At 41.9% G+C, this 16,350-nt stretch overlaps 1 protein-coding gene across 1 annotated transcript in view; it reads right to left on the reverse strand.

Moving 5' to 3' along the window:
* Positions 1 to 552: 552 nt before the first annotated feature.
* The window catches only part of LOC145406028 (uncharacterized), a 47,184-nt gene continuing 31,386 nt past the window's right edge, over positions 553 to 16,350 (reverse strand). Inside the window, exons 6-9 of the mRNA XM_080277215.1 lie at positions 3,436 to 3,632; positions 2,903 to 2,971; positions 1,198 to 1,255; positions 553 to 621 (exon numbers count right to left, since the gene is read on the reverse strand). Coding sequence (XP_080133341.1) covers positions 553 to 621; positions 1,198 to 1,255; positions 2,903 to 2,971; positions 3,436 to 3,632 — 393 coding nt within the window. The remainder of the gene's footprint in view (positions 622 to 1,197; positions 1,256 to 2,902; positions 2,972 to 3,435; positions 3,633 to 16,350) is intronic.

The following is a 16,350-nucleotide window of genomic DNA, read 5'->3' on the forward strand; positions in this document are numbered from 1 at the left end:
TTAACCTCCTCAGCATTATTCTTTCTCTTGTGCTGCTGACATTATGTTCCAGCTTAACCCAGTGAACCCAGCAGTGTGTTCAAGTGTTCATTTTTGTTCTTGCTCTCTCCTGGCAGTTCATCCGGCTTGCATTTTTGTTCTTGCCCTCTCCTGACAGTTCATTCAGCTTGGGGAAGACTCTGTACTGAATGGATGGATTAAGTAAGACCTTAATACACCCATCTAATACACAATGCCTTTCCTAAGCAGAATAGACGCTCTAGTAGCAGTAATTATAACCTAAACAGGACATCACGTGGATATAAGGGCTTGGGAGACCTCTCAATGACAACCTTCAAGATCTTTTTAGTAGATTCTACAATTTTTTTCTTCTTACCACTAGGTCATTTCACTGGGGTTATGAGAGAAGCATGGGACTGAAAGGGTTAATGGTAAACTCTTGTGTCAACTGAGGTCAAGAGCACAACCACCTCCTGCTTTAGGTAATGATGGTCGTAGTGTTAAAACCAGGAATGCAAAAGTGTAAACAAGACCCTAACTCTTGACAATCACTTATCGAGCACACGTACTATATTCAAGTGTGATTGGCCGGCACTCCACATCAGAAAGGTCAGACAAGTTCTGTTATGATCACACGTCTAAGAAAACATCGTCAAAAACTAGGGGTCTGTCTCTACCTTCACATTCCCAGTTTTACTAATACGACCCTGAGAGTATCCCTCCAATCAGTCTATCAACACTAATTATCCTATTTATTTGTAAAGGGCATCCAAGATACAAGCTTAGTCAGGGTAACGGGAGCACAGCGTCCCAAATGTTTCAGTAACGAGACATTACTGTACATGGATATCCTCACAATACAGGCAGTCCTTGCTATATGTTAAAAAATATTAAAAATTTTCAACAGATACTGGAAATTGAGGGAAGTGGCAAACCAGCTTCACAGGTAGCAATGGAACTTTACTTGACAATTTTTGTGTCATCTACTGTACATCTACTAGCTAGAAAAAAAAAGGATCGGGGTCAGGGAAGCGGGGGCCATATTACAAGGACTTACTGTACAATCAACTTAAACTTCATAGCACTGATAATGAACACCTCTTGACAACATCCCAGCCAGTGTACAAGGTAAGAATGACTGTCAGTACCAGCCATTGCACACACAGCAGGGCATTTTATCTCACTCGCCACTCACACCTTGCTCCCTCCTGAGAACCTTCCAATCATAGCGGTCTTGGGGCCAAATGTCTTCAGGCTACAACAGTTTTAACATCCACCTACAACTCTCAATACTATTTCACATAACAACAATACCCTTCACTTAACGATGGCCTCAAAGCTTCCAGGCTACGTTTGTTTAGTGTAAATCTCTTCCTCTAACTCTCACTGCCATCCCACTGTTAACGCTGTCTTTTGCTGCAACTCATATCTTTGTAAGAACCTTATCTTTATAAATGTTAACTGCCTATCCCATTTATCCCCTTCCAAGATAGGTTCAAGGCTGTGCTAATGTAGTCCAGTACATAACCAGCACATGAAAAGCCTACCCCTCTTGGTGGTAGTACATGCCTGGACAACTTTGAGTGACCTCTCTGGTACTCAACCTATACAAGACCATCACTCTGACTGAGGCACTCCAACCAGTGGACCATCATGCATTCTTTACACATGCTCATTCCACGACTAAGTACTGTTTTACCAGTCACCTCTGCTGCTTCTACCATGCCCAGTGTTGTGCAATATATCACTCTGTTCATCCATCCATCCATCATTCAATCTTTTACTGCCCCATTAGGAACACAGGGGCTTGGGGTTAGGATACTCATTGCAGATATTTACGGTGAGTGTGACCAGCTGCTCCCCTAAGGAGCATTACATGAACAATAAACCTGAATCAACCCTTGGATGTAAACCCTTTTGGGGACCCGTGTGGCTGGAGCACCTTACCCCACTAGGTCACTAGGCATGCACTGGGTTGCACGGGTACCACCCACTGGTTCTTTTCCACCATAAATTCCACTAATCTACAGCTGCAAGGTTATCTGTAATCTCCATTACAGTACTTCTCACAAATCACCCAAGTTTCATTCACTTGTGGGGCTGACAGAGGTAAATGTTGTTAATGCAATGGCATTGTCTTCTTCAAATCTTTACTACCCATCCTACGCTTCCAAAATACTGTTTTGCTCTCCAGTTGGCCTCCTCTGCAAGCTGTGTGACTGTCTAATCTCATCAACCACTTCATCAGACAGGTACCATACTATCACAAGAAAAAGTTTGCCAACCTTCCCCTGCAAGCACAATGTTCTATCTTTTTTAATTCTCAATCTTCTTCACACACCAGACAATATTCTCCATTCTTGCATGTTTTGCTGTGTGTGTGTCACATTGCTATTACAAAAATATTTCACATAATACTTTTTACTGCCTGAGCTGATGGAGAAATGTTAGCAAACTTTTAGTCGTAGTACAACACAGCTCGTTTTATTATTCACATCCTCAGACATCTCTCGTCCCGTCTACATTACACACATTCCATCCTTCCCTCACAGTCCTTGTGTGAATACTATTATAAACTACCATTAACACATTTTCAATGCCATATCCCCAATTAATATTACCTTTCACTCTATTTCTTTAGGTTCACACATTTTTTTGTTAACCATAAGTGTTCTTTATCTTTCTACCCTTCTACTACACTTCATGCCTCCTTATCCAGCATCACTACTCCATAAACTGTTCTTTTAATATTCTCTGACCTCTCATGTTGTACCTCCTAGCAAGATTAGTCATACACAGTTGTATTCCTCCACTCACTTATACCATATACAGGACTGTGTTATAAATATTCAAGCTAGTTATAACCAACACTGGTGATCCCACAAAGAGTTTTTACAAATACCTTTTCATTTCCTCTATATATGTGAGGTGTCCTGGCATCCTGGCTGGTGACACATCAGCCTTAGTGCAGCTGTTTCACAAGGGCACCTGGAATATGGCCATTAATACTTCCAGCTAGGCCTATGATTATCATGGAAAATTTTCAGTTCAGAAAATTATAACAGAAGTAAATCTACATGTTATATGTAAAATTACATTACTAAATCAACTGCATGTCATTATATACCTGCCATCCCCTTTGGTTCCTGCTTCAATAAAATTCAAAATAACTAGTCATTACGAAGGTTACCTAATAAAGGCAGGAAGGGATTTACTTACATTACACAAAAGGTACAGTACTAAAATCCTTCCTTTCAGGTGAAGGTTTTGCATTTACAGCTGACACTGCACAACTCGGAGAGGAACAATGCTTCAAAGCAGTGTTAATAAAGCACATCCTTCCGGTCATTCTGCGACAGGTCTTGGTGGTGGTGGTGGTGGTGGGAGTGGTGGTGATGGTGGTGATGGTGGTGGTGATGGTAGGGTGGGTATGACCCTCCAAGATGGTGGTGAGGCTCTGGCATGGTATGGGGTGTATGAGGTGGTGGCAGTGGAGGCGGCGGTGGGGGCGGCGGTGGAGGGGGTGGGGGTGATACGTACTGTTGGTCCCCTGCCTCCACCTTCATGCCAGCCGGTGCCGCTCCCTCCTGGTATGTGGGGGAAGGCTGGTGAGCAGCTGCATTCTGGGCTTGCTGGGGAGGGGCACAGACAGGGTAGGGCATATTAGTAATATTCAACCACCACGACATAAACTTGGTTACATACCCTTAAATCAACTGGACTATAAAGGGGGCGCAAATATGGTGAGGCATATTACTGTAGTAGTTATCAATAAACAGGACCTACACTTGGCCTACCCTTACATGAACTGGACTACATACAGGGCACAAACAAGGTAACAGACACTAGTAGTTTCCCATCTCCCCTCAATAACATGGAATTCATTACCCTAGCTTCAAGCCTCAATATCTCAAAAGGGACATGTATGCAACTGGCTGTGATTATTTAACTTTTCCAGTTCCTCGCCCTCCTTTTTTTTCATCAATCAGATCTGAAATATTCCAACTAGCCATTCTCTACCAGCTTCACTCCTGTTTTCACTCAGCTTTTGACCTTTCTCTATAGACTATATTCTGAACAACCCAACCCAGGGGACATCACACGCCCTTGCCTCATTCTAACACTAATGCAGATAGTCCTCATTTGAAGCCAGGGGTGAGTTAAATGATACCAGAATTTAAAAAACTACAGGTAATACAAATTGTCCTATCAGCTTTATGTGCAGCAGCAATACTTTAACATGGCAATTTCTGTGTGATGTGCTGTGCAGTTAATGGCAAAACCAGACATCAAAGAGGCATCTTTGAGTAATAACAGCTACAGTACTAAAACCAAATGCTCACTGAATCATTCTCTATCATTAGTCAGGTTTCAATATCACCATCATAGCTCTTCACGGCCCTCAACAATTTTTGGATCATTCTCTACCATTAGTCAGGTTTCAATATCACCATCATAGCTCTTCACGGCCCTCAACAATTTTTTCCCCCTAAATCTAAACATTTAAGAAGAGAGACCAGCCTGCTGACCCTCAGTGGCATTTTGTGATTAACCAACCCCAACCATCCCTTAGGTTTAAACATTCATGTACCTTTGCCCACTATTTTACCACACATACGAATGAAGTACTGTATCCAAAGTTTCTCCCTGTTTATCATGACATTTTCTTTTTCCAGATTCATAAATGCTCTAAGCCACGAAAACAATGTGCTCCAGTTGGTTACGTTGGTCTCAAATCACATGTGGGGTGCATCCATTCTGTTAGCTGTACAAAACACTACCAGATGTATACCCAAACACACTTCAACCACACTGATCTATCCACTGTCAGTTCTTTGTTTTCTTAACTTCCACCTCTCTCCAGAACTGTAAGAAAATGTTCTGGAGAGAGGTGAAAAGAGTAAGACAGGGTGGAAGTGAAGTTAGCAGGGGAGTGAAAGATAAAAATGTTAGATTACTAGTGGAGAAGGGAGAAAAAGTGAGCAGATGGAGAGAACACTTTAAGGAATTGTTGAACGTATAGGATGGAAGTAATGCGAGTGTAAGTGGCTGAGGAATGGCTGGGAGAAGGAGGGAGGTGAGAAGACAGGAAGAAATCAGTAGGATAGAAGTTGTGGAAGCAATGAAGAAAGTTAAATCAGGGAAAGCCCCAGGAATTGATGGAGTGTGTGGTGAAATGCTGAAGCATGGGGGAGAGATAGTAGTAGAATGGATGTGGAAGATGTGCAGATTGGCATGGGAGGAAGGTAGAGTCCTGGAGGATTGGAAGTCAGGTATAATTATTCCCTTGTACAAAGGAAAAGGGGAAAAAGAAGTGTGTGGTAATCATATGGGCATTTGTCTTCTTAGTATAATAGGAAAAGTGTATGGTAGGATACTTATTGACAGAGTTAGAGAAAGAACAGAGAAATTAGTTGGAGAACAGGGAGGCTTTAGGAAGGGAAGAGGTTGTGTAGATCAGATATTCATTCTCAGATCTTTAGTGGAAAAGTTTCTAGAGAAGGGAAAGAAGTTGTATGCGGCTTTCATGGATTTGGAGAAAGCATATGACAGGGTGGATAGACAAGGAATGTGGATAGTGTTAAGAATATATAGAGCAGATGGAAAGTTGTTCAATGCTGTGAAGAGTATGTACGATGGTGCGAAGGCTGCAGTGCATGTGGATGGTGAACTAAGTGAATTTTTCTCTTTGAAGGTTGGGTTGAAACAGGGATGTGTCATGTCTCCATGGTTGTTCAATCTGTACATGGATGGGGTAATAAAAGAGGTACAAGGTAGGGTAGTGGATGTTGGAGTGGCCATGGTGAGAGAGGATAGTGTTTGGAAACTCCCTGTACTGTTGTTTGCAGATGATACTGTGTTGTTGAGTGAAGACGAAGGGGAGCTGCAAGGCTTGGTGGATGAGTTTGAGAGAGTGTGTAAGAAACGGAATCTAAAGGTGAATGTAGGGAAGAGTAAAGTGATGGTCTTTGAGAGAGGTGAAGTCAGTGAATGTACAGCGAGGTTGGATGGTGAGGAATTGGAAAATGTGAGTACATTTAAGTACTTGGGTAGTGTGATGAGTAAGGATGGAGGTTTGGAGGGTGAAGTGCTTGAAAGGGTACAGCAGGGAAGAAAGGTTGCTGGTTCCTTGAAAGCAGTGATAAGAAACAGGGAAGTGAGCATGGAAGTGAAAAAGATACTACATGACAGTATTGTGATACCAACTCTAACGTACGGAAGTGAAGCTTGGACGTTGTTGGAAGGACACAAGTCAAGAGTGAGAGCAGTGGAAATGAGTTATTTAAGAGGAGCCTGTGGAGTCACATGGAGAGACAGGCTGACGAATGAGGATATAAAGGAGCGTTGTGGTGTTGATGTGGATGTGATAGGAAGCGTTATGAGGAACACACTGAGGTGGTTTGGCCATGTGGAGAGGATGGAGGGTGAAAGACTGACGAAGAGAGTGTATGTGAGTGAGGTGGAGGGGGAAAGAGGGAGGGGGAGGCCGAGGATGAGATGGAGGGATGGGGTGGAGAGGTATATGAGAGAGGGGGGTGTGAGCTGGGAGCAGGGGAGTGAAATGGCGGGGGACAGGGCGACTTGGAGGCGATTTGTTTGTGGCCACCCCAAACGGGATTGAGGCGTCTGGCAATAGATAGATAGATAGACTTCCATGTCTCACTCTCTCACACAGTCACTTTTGATAAAAAAACATTTTCCGAGCCTTCCATCCTTCCTGTCACCTTCAAACTCACTTATATGGTCCCTTTTCACCACCTCTGTTCCATCCATTCTCTTTGTGACCATAACTATCTCAGCACAAACTCTTCTGTCCTTTGATAAACAGGCTTCCTTAATCCACATCTTTTACTTTTACTTTCTTGCTATACCTAATCAACACAACAATCCCACTACCAATGCCCTCACTCTTGGCTTTTCACACTCAAGCCATACGTGTCCCATATCCTTGAGTTAATGTGGGTATTAATACACTCATACGGTTCCCTTCCAGCCTCTGAACTACACAGGAAGGTTATGTTGCAGGTTGCCTTCTTTAGACATTACAAATTTTTTTTCAGTTAAGTCTGGAATTATTTACAAAAAAAAAAAAAAAAAAAAAAAAAAAAAAAAAAAAAAATTCATTGCCATCAGTCAGTCCAATTTGCAAGTATCCCCCAATTTACAGTATCAGTTGTATGGATAAAGCTGTGATAAATTGTACATCACTAACTTATGAGAAGTGCCTGTATTTTTGTTCCATATCAGGGCCTCCATAGTACCAGCCACTTTACTGTTTCACTGTCACACCCTCTCTAATCTCACAATCGAGCTACAGTCCACAACAAAGCTCTGTCACCTCTCCTGCTCCTCCATGTGCTCTGACAAAGAAAAAGGTACGGTTAAGAACGGAAAAGTCCCACTGTCTCTATTTCCTCTCTTCCTACAGACTTATAACACCATCGGCAACGACCAAAATTAATTATTTATTTGGCTACAAATCACTGTCATCAATGTCCTTTGTTTCCGATTCACTGCACTACTTTTCAATGTTTATGGAGAGAAAAGGAGAGGTGACAGTACTGTAAAATCTTCCATTAATTCACATCTCTCATTGTTCACTAACACATCACACTGTAAGTCACCTCTCGCAACAACTCACCTTTCAGATCAGGCCACTCATAAACGTTCGCCAAACTCTCAATAATCATGTAAAGGTCTTGTTTAACATTGGGAATAAGCAGGAAATAATTTGCTTGCATCAGCTTCCAAAATTTCTCTCTCACCTGACCTGCATCTCTGCAACTCTTTTGGCCTCTCCCATCACCATCCATACACAAATACATACACTTATATGCAGTACAGTATTAACATCTTCAGTCAGACTACATAATTTTTTATTCCATTCTTGTTGGGTCCAAACAATTTTATTCAGCACAGACCAGCAGCCTTGTATGTCAAGTGTCCTGTTACGCCACATGTCTTGATGGTGGAAAGAATACAGTAAAAATTACATAATCTGACTGAGGGGACAAAACAGCCTATCAGGAACACACACATCTTACTCTCAGTACTTCCTCTTTAAGTAAACTCCAGCAATGGCTTCATTTTGATCACTTTTCTCTTTTGACCTCCTCTTACTCAACTTTCATACATCACCCTACTCTCCCTCATCTGTTAGCCAAGATCCTCCAAATACAAAGAACCTCCTTTGGCATGTTGTACCAAGGTTTCCACAAACTTCCCTTTCCACTGTCACTTACTCCAATACCCTTTGCACATGTCGTTTACATCTCTGTTTTTCAGTTTTCTTCATTGGTGTTTACTTTTTGGATGCATATGTCTGCTGTGTAGTAGGAATGGTGTATAAAATAATGATAACAGAGAAGGTAGGGAGGATATCATAATGCCAGTGATGAACGTTGCTTTAAGGGTGGTTAGGAATGCATGGATCAACTGCACTGAAACAGACAGTGGAGAAAGCTTATGATAGGCTACATGTAAGGTACTTTAAGGCATTAGTGGATCTGAAAAATGTGGGTAATAAGGTGAACAGAGAGGGATTATGAAAGATTTGATGTATAAATGACGAATGAAAAACTGTTGAAGCATCTACTACACAGTTTTTATAAAAATAGCACAGCACAAGTAAAATTAGATGGCTGTCTGAGTGGTTGGTTTGGTATCAAGGTTGGAAAGAAAAAAGTAAGTGTACGAGGTCTGTCCAAAAAGAAACAACGTGCACCAACTACCCAGCGCAGCATGATCATGACAGGAATGCTGTGTAACGGTGACTTTAAGCTTTAGTCCAACACCAGCCACATCACTCAGTCATCGAGGTACACATGCTTGAGTGAACGTGTGTTTAATGCACTTAGCAAATTTTCTTCTGTCTTGTCTATCATCTGAAACTGGCGACCTCTCAGAGTTGATTTCAACTTTGGAAACAAGCAAGCACACACACACACACACACACACACACACACACACACACACACACACACACACACACACACACCAAATCCAAGTCCACAGGGGCCAAATCTTGAAAGTAGGGTGACTGGGGGACGATAGGTGTCTCAAGCTTTGCCAAAAAGTCAGGGATATGGAGCGATACAGGTAGGTGCATTATCATGGTACAGCATCCAAGTTTTGTTTGTCCAAACCTCAGACCTCTTTTTTCACACTGCTTCCCTCAAATGCTTCAGTATGTCCAAGTAAAACTCTTTACTGACTGCCTAACCAAGTGGAACAAACTCATGATGAACAATACCCTTCCAATAACAAAAGATGATCATCATCACCTTCACATTTGAACAACTAACGTGCTTTTTTTGGTCGAGGTGACGAGGTTCCAACCCACTGCAACAACCGCCTTTTTATTTCTATATCATACCCATACACCCACGTTTCATCACCTGATATGACATTTTTCAGGAAGTTTTCATCAGCATTCAATCAAACGGCTCCTGACTGACTGTGAAAAGCTTCTCTTTTTGTTCGTCTGTCAGCAAACATGGCACAGATTTTGCAGAAACACAATGCAGCTCCAGTTTTTTGGCTAAAATTGTGTGGCATGAACTTTTTCAGATGCCTACTTCAGAAAGTTCACGGACAGTCACGTTACAATTTCACTGATCACAGCATGCACTTTCTCAACATAATCGTTGTCTCTTGGTGTGAATGGCCATCCAGATTTGGCATCATCTTCAATGGATGTTCTTCCAAATCTGAAACACTGGAACCACTTGTGACATTGCATACGGCTCAAACAATCCTCCCTATAAGCCTGCTGCAACATCTGAAAAGCCTCTGTAAAAGTTTTTACCAATTAGAAACAGAATTTCACACAGACACATTGCTCTTCAAGATCCTTCCTTGTTCAACCTGCAACAAACTGCCATGTGCACTAAACACACATTCACTCAAGCGTATGCACCTTGATGACTAAGTGACGTGGTGTGATGCGGGTAGTGTTAGGCTTAAGCTCAAAGTTGCCACTACAGAGCGCTTCCACAACCAGCTACTTGATGTGCTATTTAAAAAGATGGTTTCTTTTTGGACAGACCTCTTAATGTGCCCAAGGTTGCTTAATATGTATATCTGGATGGGGTTATGACAAAGATCAAGTCAAGAGCTACTGAAAGGAAACTGAAGCCACAAATGAGTAATGATGGGTGGAGTATTTCAAATCTGATGTGTGCAAAGGATGCTGTACTGTTTCCTAAAGTAAACAGAACCTTTGACGACTGGTTCAAAGTTCTGTGAATGAGTGTGAGCAACGTGGTTTGAAATTATATGCTGATAAGACTCAAGTTGAGGCTGTAAGAGAAAAAAAGTGATGTGGTGTAACACGTCGAACACGAAGAGACAAACTGGTGGAGAACCTTGTGTAATCCAGTGCAGTACCAGGAAAGAGAGGAGTATGTGTGCTGTACAGGACATGACGAATAATGGTTCATTGATAAAAAATACTTGGTAATATAAGGATCTTGAAATGAAACACAGGACTGAGTATGAAGGCTGGAAAAGGACTGCATGAAGATGAATTAGTGCACCCCCTGGGTTACAGGTATGAGAGTTTGCCATGTCATGAGTCTGCAGAGCCAAGAGAGGGCTGGACTTGGCACTGTTATGGAATATGTATGGCCTGCTAAAACGGGAAAAGCTAAGGAACACACAGATTCATGAAAGACCTGGAGTGAGGAAGGACAGTAATCACTCAAATATCCAGATGCTCCACATCCGACAAGCTCTGAATCTGAATGTTAGGCCTTGGCTCTATTATATCGGTATCCGGATTTATTTGTCCGTATATGAACATAAAATTTCCAACATTGACGGTTGGGCGGCCTACAAATTTAAAAAGTCGGTTTGGTGGCCAGCTGGCCTCTCTGGCCAAGCGAGAGTAATAAACCCTAACTCACAAGCTGAGCAAATATGGCCGTCCACTTCTTCGCTGAACAGACAAAGTCCTCTGGCCTCCCAGATCACTCGGAACTAACAGCCCCGCGCAAGTAATACAGAACCTAACCCACAAGCTGAGCAGTAATGGCTGTCTGCCTCACTAATAGATGGTCAAAATTGCCTGGCCCCCCTCCTGAACCAAGCCACACACTGGTAAAAGAACGTAACCCACCAGCTGACCAGAAACGACTACCTCCTTACCAGATGGTCAAAGTTGTCTCACCAGACAGTACAGACATGGCATCACTGTGACCAGTGGCAGTTACCACACATCCCCACTCTAAGTCAAGCTCCAATGGTTGGAGGAGGAGTTTTCTGACATCTGTTACGTGATTACTAGTGATGGGCGACACCAGTAATTAAATGTAGATACAATACCAATTACTCTGTTGGCCAGTATCGGTGGTATCGATCACCAATACCAACAACTGGGTAGTTTCATCATCAATACCTTTTCAGTCTGATGAACTAATTAAAAATTTAATAAAATCACAGCTACTCAACAGGCTCAGTCTGGGTTAAAATAATTAAATGGCCACTATTTTAGGGAAACATGAGCATCAAAAGTGCCATTCAGTGCACCAATAAATCTTAAAATCATCACTTGTCAATGAAACAGTACTTTTGACAATACGTTTTCAGTTAATTAGGAAGTCTATTTCAGTACTCATAGTAATCGATACCTAGCCATCAGTATCAATACTTGCAGATAAAGTTAGTATCAGAAGCATCAATATTTTGGTACTGATACGGCCACCACTAGTGGTTATGTTTGCCAGTGGACCACACGGGATTACCGTACACCAACTAGTGGCTAGCAGGTTGCAATGCATGTCTGCCATTCACTGGGTGGTAAGTATTGTACTTCAATAAAATTCTTTTTGCAACATTTGTCTTCTTCATTTATTTGTGGATTTTTGTTGTTTATGCATTGTTTTCTTAGTGGCTAAATGCCTAGCATTACAGCATTTTGCATAGTCCCATGTATGTTTTGATGTCTACATAACTGAAAGACTGAAAAACACTGCCACAATTAGGAGGGGTACTGTTCATACAGGTAAGGTATTTTGTGGATTTTTGTTGTTAACGCATTGTCTTCCTTGTGTCTAGCATTGTCCTGGATGCTCTATTACGTCGGAAAATTGAGGGATTGCTGTACAAGTGTGTGTTTACGGCACGGTATACAGAGAGAATGGATTTAAATAAAGTGGTGAAAAGCGTATATAAAAGCGAGTTTGTATCATGATGGAAGGAGGTTAAGAATGTCAGGGAGATTGGATGGACAGATAAGTGAGGATGTTGAGAAAGCAAAGCATGGAAGTTGATGAAGCTAAGACACTGACAAAGAATCAATATGGATGGATAAAATATGTATGGAGATGTACAGAACAGTGGCTGAACCCCCCCCCCCTTTGGTTCTGCTGAGATGAAGCCAAGATTTTAAAAGGCTTGGATGATAAGCGAATGCTTGTGTGACTGATTTCACTGTGCATGCTGTTTGATAGTTACGGTTTTGTGCTTTCTGCTGCTTGGTTCCTGGATTTAAATCTTACTCATCTCTTAGACAGGAATTAAAGGATAGTATGATGATAATGATAATGATGATGATGATGATAATGGCAAAATAATGATCTGAAAAGGTCAACAATGACAATTATATTACGAGAAACATTTAAAATAAGAGAGTTTTTATGATGATTGTGAAACATGGGTGAGGGTCAATGGAAATCTGAATGGCTGACTCACTACTGATGCTGAGGGTGGGACAAAGGTACATTACGGTACGTCCCTATGGCTGTGAGGATATATAGATCTTATGGTCCTAATGTCCTGCCCCACAGGAATCTGTTACCTAATCTTTTATTGTCCCATCAGGATTGCAGGGACTTAGGATGGGCAGCTCAGTCCAAACATTTAAGGCACGAATGATCAGTTGCTCTTCCTTGAGTAGCATTAGGAGAGCAACAAATCCCAACCACCTCTCAGATATAATTGGGCCACATCCAGCTGGTGTGCCTTTACCATGTATACCTTTTTTTTAAGACCACCCAATGTAGTCAATGGTCTCCAAGGCTACAATAAACCATTTGGTTTGTCAATGCTGGTACACTTGGCAGGATGGTCAGTGCCCTCACTTATTTTTTTATTTTTATTTTTTTTTTTAAGCAGGGAAGAAGGAACTAAAGGCCAGGAACCACATTATATTCCAAACCAACTTAATAGCCCAATGTTTCTGATGTAGGTATATATCTCTTGCTTCCACATCTGTCACCCAGATTTGTGACAAACATAATATCATCGATCATCATCATCCAACCCATTAATGTTTAATAATATTCAGCTTAATCCTGCATCATCCTTGAACATGCTTGGGGTTTCATTTACTCAGGACTTATCTTGGAAAGATCGTATTACATCTCTTGTAAAATCTGCTTCCAAGAGATTGGGTGTGCTAAGCCGACTCCGCTCTTTCTTTACCCCTGCACAATTGTTGACTCTATACAGGGGTTTTATCCGCCCCTGTGTGGAGTACAACTCTCATGTGTGGGGGGGCTCCCCACATACAGCCCTTCTCAATATGGTGGAGTCAAAGGCTTTTCATCTCATTAACTCTCCTCCTCTTACTGACTCCCTTCAACCTCTGTCTCTTCGCCGCACTGTTGCATCTTTATCTCTTTTCTATCGCTACTTTAATGGTCACTGCTCCTCTGAACTGTCTGCTTGCATTCCTCCACCTCTACGACGGTTGCGTAGCACCCGTCTGGCAGCAAACTCTCATCCCTTTTCTGTCCAACTCTCTAATGCAAGAGTTAACCGTTACTCCCAGTCTTTCATTTATGCAACAGGTCAGCTCTGGAACTGTCTCCCTCTGTCTGTATTTCCTGCTGCCTATGATCTCCAGTCTTTCAAATGCAGTGTGTCCAGGCATCTCAATATGAGCAGATCTTGAATTTGGCTTTCTATTGTATTTTGTTTTTCTCTTTGAGGGAACTGTTACTGTCGGCTCATGGCCTTTGGTTCCTTCTTCCTCGCATTATTTAAAAAAAAAAAAAAAAAAAAAAAAAAAAAAAAAAAAAAAAAATCCTACATTGCCCCATGAGAAGCGTAGCAGCCCAAGGCTTGGCAAGTTGGTCCTGACATTTAAGATAAGAGTGACCAGCCTCACTTATCCCTGAGTGGTATTACGTGAGCAATAAACCTCGACCACCCCTTGGTTCAATCCAACTGGAGTGCTGTGATTACTCAATAAACCACCAGGCGCCAAAATTTGGTTATATGGTTACCACCCAGCGTAGTAAATGGTTTCCAGGTGTACAGGATACCATTTGGCTTGTCACTCAGTGTAAAGTCACCTACAGCAGAAGGAAGAGGAAAGAATGAAGGAAAGAAAGACAGAAGAGGGAGTGTAAAGTCACCTGTAGGCAGAAGGATGAGGAAAGAATAATGCACAAAATATGTTTGTTATGGGTCTTGTGGGAGTGTATGTGTATGGCAATGCAGCCATCTCTTTGACCTTTTCAGAGATGCTGACCCTATGAACTGTCACTTACATGTCACTGCCATATAATGTTCAACACTACTTTACGGCACATTTGATGATAAACACGGAAAAATCTGACATACATTAATGATTACAAACTGCAATGAAACAAGGTGGTACAGACCTGTTAAGGATTTTTTTAAATTTACATGTAATTACTCTATGGGTCAAGATCCTGGATCATCCCGATTACTGTATACTGTATGTACAGCAGTGTGTGTGTGTGTGTGTGTGTGTGTGTGTGTGTGTGTGTGTGTGTGTGTGTGTGTGTGTCCTGATTACAGTATTGTTATATATATATATATATATATATATATATATATATATATATATATATATATACACACACACACACCATCATCCACTGACATCATGTAGTGCTGCCTACTTCTTCCTTCACCTTTATCATTTTTTCTGTCTGCCCTCCTCTCTTCCTATTTCTTCCATCTTTCCTGTCACTTTTTATTACTCTTCTTTCCTTTTCAGGTGGCTTTACATTGAGTGACAAGCCTAATGGTTTCCTGTAGGCCAGGAAACAATTTACAACGCTGGGTGGTAACCATATAACCAACCCATACATGTTCCTTACGTGTCAGCAAGTGGGTTGACGGAGGGTTAGTGCCCCTCCCTGTAAAACAACTAACTCTAAGACAAAAGGCCACCCTGTAAGGGATTATGGTGTCTGGCTATAGACACATAGAACAGACAGTGTATACAGTGCATTTACTAGTTTCCCTCCTAATTGATACCACAATCGTGACGCGAAACTCGTGCATATACTTTACACATAATAGGTGGTAAATGGTTTCAGGGTCAGCCATCTCATTCCCCCTTAGCTACCCATTAATGACATAATACCCTTACTATAAATTACATACAGTTAAAGGGAAATATATTATATTACAGAACTGTAAGATCAGGCAAGAATGGGCGAGGAAGATGCAAAGAAGGAGTTGCTTTGTTGATGAATGAGGTGTGGCCGAGTGGAATGAAAGATTACAGATATGTCAGCTTGAAGTGTATGTCAGGTTCAAGGTTAAGAGAGTGAAAGTGGCAGTGATTGTAGTGTATGCACCACGTGAGGATAGGAGTGAGAAAGACAGGTTTTGGGATGAGCTGGATGAAGTGTTGGGAAAAATGCCAAGGAGATATAAAGTGATCTTAATGGGCAATATGAATGGAAGAGTAGGCACTGGTCCAGAGGATAACATAATGGGTTGTAATGGAGTACCAGGAGAAAATGATAACGGGAAGCGACTGAAGAATACCCTCTTCAGGCATAAAATGATCCACAGGTATACATGGCGAGTGATGAGAAGGGTGGGTGGTGAACTGAATGAAAGGAAGGCAATGACTGATTATGTGTGTGTGGATGAATGGATACGATGATGTGTAATGGATGCAAGAGCATATAGAGGTTGGGGGAGTGGACTTTCTGACCACTACTTGGTGGTGGCCAGAATTAGGATTCAAGTAAGATGGAGGAATAGAAGAAGGGAAAGACGAGAGGAAGGAGTAGTTGCAAGGAGAGTGGAAAGGTTACAAGAGGATGAGAAAAAGGCAGAGTATAAGAGAGAAGTGGAGGGACGATTGGGCAAATATGAACTGGAGCAGATGGGAGACGTGGAAGGTGTGTGTAGGATATTTACAGATGAAATATGTGCAGCATGTGATGTGGTGTGTGGAAAGAAGAGAAGACAGAGGGGGGTGCAAGGAACAGCGTGGTGGACTGAAGAGGTGAGACAGGCTGTGGCACAAAAGAAGAAAGCATACAATGAATGGATGAAAAATAGGGGCGTGGAAGAAGTTGAGAGGCGGAAGAGAGAGTTATATGTAGAAAGAAAGAGAGAGGTGAAAAGATT

Source organism: Coenobita brevimanus, chromosome 69 (assembly GCF_032717465.1).
Source record: "Coenobita brevimanus isolate Jiangsu-jjx chromosome 69, ASM3271746v2, whole genome shotgun sequence".
Classification (NCBI taxonomy): domain Eukaryota; kingdom Metazoa; phylum Arthropoda; class Malacostraca; order Decapoda; family Coenobitidae; genus Coenobita; species Coenobita brevimanus.